We start from the raw sequence: 10,677 nt of genomic DNA, 5'->3' as shown, positions 1-10,677 counted from the left end.
AGAGAGAGAGAGAGAGAGAGAGAGAGAGAGAGAGAGAGAGAGAGAGAGAGAAACACACCAAACTTGAAAAATAAAACAAAAAGAAAAGGGTCGGGGGTCACCGCAGCTGAAGTGTGCTCCATGCTTTACAGCCTCTCCTCCTTCATCGAGCACCATTTCTGGCTAGTGATGAGCCTGTCTAGCAAAGCTTGCCTCTGTCTTTCCTATTCAACACAAGACATTGACGTTTGGGATTTTCATTTGATTGAGTTTCCTCTCTGTTCTCTCTGCTTCTGTCCTATAACAATAAAAAAGATACCCATTTTCTGATCCAGAACCCAACTTGTTTTCCCAGGTTCCCTCCTACAACCAACACAAACACAGACATTTACCAGCAAAACAGAAGCTGTTGGAAACAGTTTTTTGGCTGCTGAAATGGGCTCCTGTCACCAGGACGTGGCAGGCTTTTTGCTGTATTATCTCCCAACCCTGGCCCCAGTACGCCAAAGAGAGCTTTATGTAATCAGTCTTCCCTGATGTATGACATCCTGTCATTTCCCGCCCCTTCGGCTCTGCTGCCACCCACAAATCAATAGCATTGCCTGAGAAGTTCAAGCTGGCTCTGCAGCCACCACAAGCGCTGTGTTTCTTAAAGAGTATGTCAGAAAATGTAAAGTTTCCTAATGATATTTCTGGCTGATGACACATGGCAGAGCTGATGGACTATTTATAATCAGTGGCACGATCGCAAGTACATTATTTTTATTTCACTTAGGGGGGAGCCCTGTCACTTGCTACCTCTTTGTAGACAAGTTGATATCATCTCCGCCTAAAGTCGCTAAATCCTCTTTGTGGAATGCATTTGTGCTTTCCCCTTTGTGTGTTAGGAGCTTCTCCATTCTTTCTGAAAGAAACCCTTGCCCTTCCTTTTATCTAATGTTCTTTGGCTCCTGAGATGATGAGGGCAAAGAATGATCAGTAGCAACTGCTCTAAATTCTGGCCATGCCTGCATCCTTCACTAAAACTGTCTCTGGTCCTCTCTGCTCAGATCCTGCTATCGCCCCCTCTGAGTGTGGGTGTGGCTGTCATGACCAAGACAATAGACAGCTACTGAGTCTAGTGCTTCTCCCAATTTTACAGGACTGAGCAGAGTGTAACTGTCCTTTGTTGAGCACCTACTATGGTAAGGGCAATGTACTTGGTAGGCATTTTATGTATGTTACCTCACTAAACTCTCTCAGAGTCTGCCAGAGGTAAGTGCTGTTATCCCCAGAGAAGGGATCTGGGAGAAATGGATGGTAAATGACTTCTCTCCAAAATGACCCAAATGACCAAGACTCTACTCAAGATCCTTAACAAACTGCATGCTGTCTTTCTACTCCCTGGTAATGGATCTTCCTGATCATGCTGCCTGCCCCTTGTATATATCGGGTTTGACTATTCAAGGGCATGTACTATTTTTACTTTGGATGATGAGAGCTCCTATGAGCTAAAAGCCCCATACCCAGGATGAGAATTGTTGGAGTTGGAAACCTCTTATCCTAGGATGAACCTAAACAAAAAGAAATCCTAGACCAGAGGAGGGTTTTAACACACGACAATGGGAAGTGTGACTTCTGCAAAGATATTGAGCTCTCTCTCTCTCTCTCTCTCTCTCTCTCTCTCTCTCTCTCTCTCTCTCTCTCTCTCTCTCTCTCTCTCCTCTCTCTCCACTTCTCTGTCTTCCTGTCTCTCTTTTTTTAATATTTCCACAGGACAGAGTTTAGGGTATGGATTTGTTAACTATATTGATCCAAAGGATGCAGAGAAAGCCATCAACACTTTAAATGGACTCAGACTCCAGACCAAAACCATAAAGGTAAGAGTCGATATACTGACTTCTGGTTCAGGGGGCCTTGGTAACATTTTTGTCTGTGGGTCTAATAAGCCCAGGCTCATGGGATCCAGAAGTTATATTCTTTATTTACTCAAAGAACAGTCACTGTCCACTCTGTTAAGTAAGGGGCATGCACCATTACAAAATAGTAAAATTGGGGTGAAGAGTGCAGGGAAGGGATTAGGAGCCTTGACAACTCTAATCCAGCAGTCAGGTTGGGGTCAGGGATTCAAGGCCCTACAAAGCAGGCCTGCCAGCCTGAAGTTCTGCACACACAATGGCCAGAAGCAAGCTGAAGGAAGAAACTGGGGCAGGAGAGCTGTCCCAGGTATGAAGTGTGGCCCTAAGTTGGGGTGCTGGGTCCCGAGGAGGATGGGGAGTAGGCAGCTCCAAGTCAGGAGACCTCGTGCACCGCAGTGAGCAGCAGGACTTTCACTTAAGAATTATTAGAAACCTACCATTAGAAAATGGGAGGGGGGCCGTCAACTGTAAACAAACAGTGCTGAAAGAAGGGCAGCTCCAGTTAAATGGATGGAAAGATAGTAAAGGAACAACAAAAATAGTAAATCTAACAGTATAAAAATAATTAGGTGACCGGGGACCATCTCAAGAATCATTGCTGTAAGTCAGAAATCAGTGACCTAGAGGCTACTCGTCCAGGTAGGTAGGTTTCTGGGGCTGGACTGCCTTCCGACTTCATGTATGGAGCACGTGGCCGCCTTGAGCATCCGGTGGTCCTCTCCTGGATGAAGCTGCCTGATCCTCACCTCCCATCCCCGTCTTCCCCCCACCTCCAGGCAGCATCCTGTTTAGGGGCAGCTGCCAGGCGATTAATGAGTCCCATCCTTCATAGCCTATTAAACCACAGGGAAGTGTCTCCTGGGCGCTCTTATCCTCATGACAGCAGGTCTGACTCAAAGTAGGACAAAAGAGAAACCTCTCCCAGAATGGAAATCTATAGATGGCACCAGCTCTCCGCATCGGAAAACACAAAACTAGAACTTTTTAGTTCAGCAAAACTACTTTTCTGACATCCAGGCTAACAAAAGAGTCGAGCAGTGTAAAGATAATCTTCGCTGGAAGGAAATAAAAACAACAACAGAACTTTTCTCCTTTTGGAACACATTACATGAGTATTTTTCTTTTTTAAGCAGCTTTATTTTTGCAATTGTGTTTAGATTATTTCTTTTTAAAAAATTATTGCTTTCTCTGATCTCCTACTGTCTGTGTAGTACACAAAGACCCTGAAATAAGCCTGATTTAGACTGCCTTCCACAAGGCTTAGAATCAGTTCCTAAGAATTCTCTGAGGGGGAAATAAAAGTTGTTTAATTATGCCATAGTCCTTAGAGAGGCAGAAAGATTAATTTCTTTCAAAAGAGAAACACATATTTTCATACTTTAAGTCAAGAAACGTGTTCCTGTCTCCTGACGCTGAAGAGTACCTTGTCACATTGAGAGCTGTTTGAGGGACTGATTGATTTGTGTGTGTTATCCAGTTCAGCATTAGAATGTCAGATGTTTATTTTTTCCCTTGCCGGACACACTGACCTTGAACTGAGAAAGGTACTTTTCTGTCCTCTGCAGCTTTCTTAAAACCAAACCCTTTTCCCTCAGCTCGGGACCAAATCACCAGCCATCAATCCACCTTCTAATTTTTTTTTTTAAGATCTCTGTGGTTTCCCCCAAAGACTGATTGGACCCAGCTTTTCTAGTATCAGAATGGTCCCCGTAGCCCATCCTACAGTAGGATGCTTTATCTAAATGGATCTCTGAGCGTAATGGGTCTCTGAGACAAGGAGCGTTGATTATTTTCTTTCTGTTAAGCGCTGCTCGGCCTCCTTCCCTGCTCTGGATCCTTCTCTGTATCCTCCCACCTAGCCCAGGCTCCCCCTGCATCCAATGCTGCTGACAGATACATTTGCACCCAGTGGAAATGTGGGCTCCTAAGTCACTGTAGGATTCAGAATGCATGATACCACTGCGGAATCAATAATTTCCATTCTCTACTACAAATGAAAATTTAATGTGCAAACCTAGGGATTTCAGCCCTTTCATTAAAGGAGTTTATTTGCCATACAAAAAAAAAATTAAGTTTGACTGATAGGTTCCTTTATTAACTTTTCTTCCCTTTCCTAAAGGGACACAGTGTTTAAGGTAAAAATCATATTAAATGGAAGGAAAAAAAAGAAAACCCTTTATGTGTGCTGTTAATAGTCTCATCATTTATTAATTTCTTAAAATTGCTTTTTTTTTTTTNCTAGGATGAACCTAAACAAAAAGAAATCCTAGACCAGAGGAGGGTTTTAACACACGACAATGGGAAGTGTGACTTCTGCAAAGATATCGCTCTCTCTCTCTCTCTCTCTCTCTCTCTCTCTCTCTCTCTCTCTCTCTCTCTCTCTCCCTCTTCCTTTCCCCTCTCTCTCCACTTCTCTGTCTTCCTGTCTCTCTTTTTTTAATATTTCCACAGGACAGAGTTTAGGGTATGGATTTGTTAACTATATTGATCCAAAGGATGCAGAGAAAGCCATCAACACTTTAAATGGACTCAGACTCCAGACCAAAACCATAAAGGTAAGAGTCGATATACTGACTTCTGGTTCAGGGGGCCTTGGTAACATTTTTGTCTGTGGGTCTAATAAGCCCAGGCTCATGGGATCCAGAAGTTATATTCTTTATTTACTCAAAGAACAGTCACTGTCCACTCTGTTAAGTAAGGGGCATGCACCATTACAAAATAGTAAAATTGGGGTGAAGAGTGCAGGGAAGGGATTAGGAGCCTTGACAACTCTAATCCAGCAGTCAGGTTGGGGTCAGGGATTCAAGGCCCTACAAAGCAGGCCTGCCAGCCTGAAGTTCTGCACACACAATGGCCAGAAGCAAGCTGAAGGAAGAAACTGGGGCAGGAGAGCTGTCCCAGGTATGAAGTGTGGCCCTAAGTTGGGGTGCTGGGTCCCGAGGAGGATGGGGAGTAGGCAGCTCCAAGTCAGGAGACCTCGTGCACCGCAGTGAGCAGCAGGACTTTCACTTAAGAATTATTAGAAACCTACCATTAGAAAATGGGAGGGGGGCCGTCAACTGTAAACAAACAGTGCTGAAAGAAGGGCAGCTCCAGTTAAATGGATGGAAAGATAGTAAAGGAACAACAAAAATAGTAAATCTAACAGTATAAAAATAATTAGGTGACCGGGGACCATCTCAAGAATCATTGCTGTAAGTCAGAAATCAGTGACCTAGAGGCTACTCGTCCAGGTAGGTAGGTTTCTGGGGCTGGACTGCCTTCCGACTTCATGTATGGAGCACGTGGCCGCCTTGAGCATCCGGTGGTCCTCTCCTGGATGAAGCTGCCTGATCCTCACCTCCCATCCCCGTCTTCCCCCCACCTCCAGGCAGCATCCTGTTTAGGGGCAGCTGCCAGGCGATTAATGAGTCCCATCCTTCATAGCCTATTAAACCACAGGGAAGTGTCTCCTGGGCGCTCTTATCCTCATGACAGCAGGTCTGACTCAAAGTAGGACAAAAGAGAAACCTCTCCCAGAATGGAAATCTATAGATGGCACCAGCTCTCCGCATCGGAAAACACAAAACTAGAACTTTTTAGTTCAGCAAAACTACTTTTCTGACATCCAGGCTAACAAAAGAGTCGAGCAGTGTAAAGATAATCTTCGCTGGAAGGAAATAAAAACAACAACAGAACTTTTCTCCTTTTGGAACACATTACATGAGTATTTTTCTTTTTTAAGCAGCTTTATTTTTGCAATTGTGTTTAGATTATTTCTTTTTAAAAAATTATTGCTTTCTCTGATCTCCTACTGTCTGTGTAGTACACAAAGACCCTGAAATAAGCCTGATTTAGACTGCCTTCCACAAGGCTTAGAATCAGTTCCTAAGAATTCTCTGAGGGGGAAATAAAAGTTGTTTAATTATGCCATAGTCCTTAGAGAGGCAGAAAGATTAATTTCTTTCAAAAGAGAAACACATATTTTCATACTTTAAGTCAAGAAACGTGTTCCTGTCTCCTGACGCTGAAGAGTACCTTGTCACATTGAGAGCTGTTTGAGGGACTGATTGATTTGTGTGTGTTATCCAGTTCAGCATTAGAATGTCAGATGTTTATTTTTTCCCTTGCCGGACACACTGACCTTGAACTGAGAAAGGTACTTTTCTGTCCTCTGCAGCTTTCTTAAAACCAAACCCTTTTCCCTCAGCTCGGGACCAAATCACCAGCCATCAATCCACCTTCTAATTTTTTTTTTTAAGATCTCTGTGGTTTCCCCCAAAGACTGATTGGACCCAGCTTTTCTAGTATCAGAATGGTCCCCGTAGCCCATCCTACAGTAGGATGCTTTATCTAAATGGATCTCTGAGCGTAATGGGTCTCTGAGACAAGGAGCGTTGATTATTTTCTTTCTGTTAAGCGCTGCTCGGCCTCCTTCCCTGCTCTGGATCCTTCTCTGTATCCTCCCACCTAGCCCAGGCTCCCCCTGCATCCAATGCTGCTGACAGATACATTTGCACCCAGTGGAAATGTGGGCTCCTAAGTCACTGTAGGATTCAGAATGCATGATACCACTGCGGAATCAATAATTTCCATTCTCTACTACAAATGAAAATTTAATGTGCAAACCTAGGGATTTCAGCCCTTTCATTAAAGGAGTTTATTTGCCATACAAAAAAAAAATTAAGTTTGACTGATAGGTTCCTTTATTAACTTTTCTTCCCTTTCCTAAAGGGACACAGTGTTTAAGGTAAAAATCATATTAAATGGAAGGAAAAAAAAGAAAACCCTTTATGTGTGCTGTTAATAGTCTCATCATTTATTAATTTCTTAAAATTGCTTTTTTTTTTTTTGCCTTCCAGGCCACTGTTTACTTCTGCTTCAGTTTGCTTTGATAAGTGGCACGAGACTTATCTCTTTACTCTTGACTCCCAGGAAAGAGTAGATAGCTTGTCAATCTGTAAACAAAGACAGACAACGACACAAACAACAAACCACACAGGTCACCTCTGGAAGCATGCATGACAGAGACCTTGGGACCATCTGGCACGAGTTGACAGACTTGGTCAAGTGTGTGCTCATTGTCACATTTCTGATAACCCAGAAAACACAGCACTGTAGGTGTGATATACAAAAAAATATTAGTGCCCCAAAGCCAAGAATTTAACCCCTAAACAGTAAAGGTTAATGACTAACTCCCAAACTCGGGAATAGTTTCAGTGATAGGAGCTAACAGAGAGCAGAGAGGGCAGAAGTCTGATGATGATGATGATGATGATGATGATGACAATGATGGTGATGACGTTGATGGTGATAACAGTGATGACAATGGTGGTGATGACGTTGATGGTGATAACAGTGATGACAATGATGATGATGACAATGGTGGTGATGACGTTGATGGTGATAACAATGATGATGATGATGATGATGATGATAACAATGACAATGATGATGGTGGTGGTGATGATGGTTTGACAACAGTGATTCTGAAGGTGTTTAATTCAGATCTTCAGTTGTTCAATGGGAGCTGAACTCTAAATATCCTTTATGTCAGATCTCCCAATTTTTTACAAGCCAAGAACAAAAACGAAGAATGACGTATGAAGAAAAACCAAGCAGAACATAACAGTTGACCTTCGGGTATCAGTCTTTTACCTATGACTCTGAGATTTAAAAATGACAGCGGTGCTTTTGTCAGGTATCAGTGAATTTCCCATTACCTGGCTGCTAGCAGGAGGTGTTGATCCACAAACCCTGTCTTCAAAAAACAAAAAAAAAAAAAAAAAAAAAAAAAAAAAAAAAAAAAAAAAAAAAAAAAAAAGGAAAAAAAAAAGCCACTTTCCTTTTATTAAAGAGGCTGTATGTAAGGGGCCCAAACACTCACTGACAGTGTGTAAGAGCCTGGCCAGACCTCTGGCAGATGAAGGGCATGATGAATTGCCCCTTCAATGAATAGCTGTGAATGGGAACTCCGGAGGGATTGTTCTTTAGATTAGACTTCTTTCAAGAGAGAGAAATCTACCTGGAAGCAGGGTAGGTAAGACCAGAAAGGTGAAGTATCCTGCCAAACAGCTGTCAGTTTAGCACTTGCAAACAGGAGCCAGAGAGGAAATGGCAGCAAACAACAGTAACACTAGTTTACTTTGAGTGTTTACATCGTGCAGGTTAGGATTCTAATCTCTCTAATGTTACCATTTAACCTTTGAGCTGTCCTGGGAGTTACATGCTTTGCTCACAGCAGCTCTGTCTCTAAAATTAGACCTGTAAGAAGGGGTGCTGTTATCTTCTTTATGCTAATGAGGAAACTGAGGCCCGAAGGAAGTTCAGGAGACAGACCTAGGATCACACCGTGGGTAAATGACAGTTGGGGTATTTTTAAAAAGCTTTAAAAATAATTCTCTGGCAGTGGGTCCTCAGTGCTGCAATGTCAAGCTGCCTGTTTGCCTAGCAGCGTGTGAGCCCTGTGAGAGCGTGTGGGTGGAGAGTTTGGCTCCACACAGACAAGGGTTAATTCCCTGGTGTGGTTAGAAGATATAAAAAGCAAATAAATGAGCTGTGTGGTTCTCCCAGGTTCTTCATAGATGGACTTACGGTTCAGAACGTTTGCCATTAACTTGAAGACACACTGGACTTTAAATAACTTCGCCAGCCCTTGCTTTCCAAGCCTAAGGCCTTCCATCTAAGTGAACTGCAGACAGCAATGGCCTGGAAAGTCTCCATCCAAGTGTTTCATGGGCCATGGAGTGGTATGGACCGTGGGCTTACCACGGGGGATGGGGGGGCTGGTTTACCTCACTTAGGACCTGGGGTGCTATTTGTTCTTTTTGCTATTTTTCCACTTGTCTCCAATGAGACTCTGAGAATATCCCCAGACTGAGATCTGTGGGTCCTTCAAAAGGGTTCCCTGGTGCTCCATGACAACTGATGCCCATCGTAGCCAGCTCTGAAAGAGCACCTTCTGAGTCTACCCTGCCACTTCAGCCTCTTACTAAGAAATGCTCAATTGAATCCGGTTACCTTTGCTTCAGTTCCTTGTCACATTAATTAAGAACAAACAGAACTGGAGCTGAGTGTGATGCTAATTCCAGCATTGAGGAGACTGAGACAGAGAGATTATATGAGTTCAAGGCTTCGTAGCCAAATGGGAGGGGCACAGGGAGAAGAGAGAGAGGGGGACAGGAAGAAAGAAAGGGTCTTGAAGACAGTGATAATACGAACAGGTGTTGGACTGATATTCAGCTTTCCCTGAGACTCTTGCAGGGTGCTGAGGTAGGTTTATCAACCTTAGATTTTTGACCAATAACTACTAAGAGGTTTGCATTTGTTTTGAGGTGTGGTTTTTTTGTCCCTACATAATATAGAATGTGCCCGCGCGCGCGCGTGTGTGTGTGTGTGTGTGTGTGTGTGTGTGTGTGTGTGTGTGTGTGTCTATATTTGGGGTTTTTCTTTATTGAATTATATGTTTATAAATGATTTTATGTCTTACATAATTACATGACCCTTTATTTAAATGATAAAAGCATAACCATCCCTAGAGCACAGCTCTTGTGCAAACTAGGGCGTGAGCAATCTCAGCACCAGTCTCAGATTAAGGGGTTGCCTCTGTCACTCTGAGTGAGCCCCTGAGAGCTGCAGTTGTGAGAAGTAAGAAAGGTGCCTTATCACTAGGCAGCAGCCCAGGTCTTCAGAGAGCCCAACTAGGGCAGAGGCTGCTTGGGGGAGAGAGGTCTTCAGAAGGAACCCTTCTTCTCTGGGGAGGAAGCAGGCTAGTTCTTCCACCTCTCCTGTAAGGATGCTGCTTAATCATTTCAACGGTTTTTCTCTTTATTCTCCTAATGGCGCTAGCACTGCCTCTGGGGATCCCATTCACTTCACCAGCAGGTTTCCATTCACTTCACCAGCTCCTTTCTCTTGCCAGGGGTCTAGGGCAGCGGTGCCTCCTCCCTCCCCGCTTCTTCAGCTATCCACCTGCCTTGCTAAAGGCCTCCATTCCGCTGAGGCATCTTTTCTTTGCACTCGGCATAAGCAATTATTTCTCCTATCACGGTTCTTAATGCTTCCCAGAAAGTTAGCGGATCATTTTTTGCTGACGGATATCACCCCACCCAGAAATAATAGCCTGCCTCCTTCTATCTTGTTCATAACAAAAAGGCACTACCATCCCCCATCAAAGCTGTATCTCAGAGTGCAGGAGCCCTTGGCTGCCAAGGTCAGCCAAGGTGCTGGGTCACTGAATCCCCAACGAAAAGACTAAAGATATGCCATTGAAACTGGAGATCCCAGTTGGACCAGCCAACCCCCAGTACCCACCTCTGCTGCTCTTTAGTGGGAGAATGCATTTGGCTCCTCTAATTTCAGGTGCCCCGTTAACTTTCTTTGAATGACTTATTTTGAATACATACAGATATAGGGATATAGGGGGTTGGAAATAGAAATGGTTCTGTCTTCTCAGCCCACTGAACTTGATACCATCCCAGCATCTTGAAGATCATTCTCTGGGTCCTGGGTCTGGGTGACAAAAGAAAACTGGCCAGGTACAAGTTGGAGAGTTTTCAGAAAGGCCTGGGTGAGGTTTGAGGGCATTTGTAAGTACAAAAGAAGCAAATGGGGTCATGTGAGCCCCTCAAAATAACCATACATCTACACAGCCGGGGACTGGGGTAGGGTTATATCTCCACATTAGAGGAAAGGATGGGCCTCCTTGACCCAAGTCTTCCTGGTGTCCTGTGTCCCATTTTCATCCCCCTGTTTTAAAGAGTCCTGACATTTGAATGTTGTCTGAAGGTGGATAACAAAGATAGATAGCGGGTTGTGTGCC

At 43.8% G+C, this 10,677-nt stretch overlaps 1 protein-coding gene across 7 annotated transcripts in view; it reads left to right on the top strand.

The window, feature by feature from the left end:
* Elavl4 (ELAV like RNA binding protein 4) overlaps positions 1–10,677 on the top strand; it is a 143,385-nt gene that overhangs the window by 116,260 nt on the left and 16,448 nt on the right. For all 7 annotated transcript variants that reach the window (XM_021161017.1, XM_029476649.1, XM_029476648.1 and 4 more), the window contains exon 3: positions 1,735–1,838. In XM_021161017.1, the coding sequence (XP_021016676.1) occupies positions 1,735–1,838 (104 nt within the window). The remainder of the gene's footprint in view (positions 1–1,734; positions 1,839–10,677) is intronic.

This window comes from Mus caroli, chromosome 4 (genome assembly GCF_900094665.2).
Source record: "Mus caroli chromosome 4, CAROLI_EIJ_v1.1, whole genome shotgun sequence".
Taxonomy (NCBI): Eukaryota; Metazoa; Chordata; class Mammalia; order Rodentia; family Muridae; genus Mus; species Mus caroli.
Note: the sequence above shows the minus strand (reverse complement) of the source record. Positions and strands in the feature narration are given on the sequence as shown.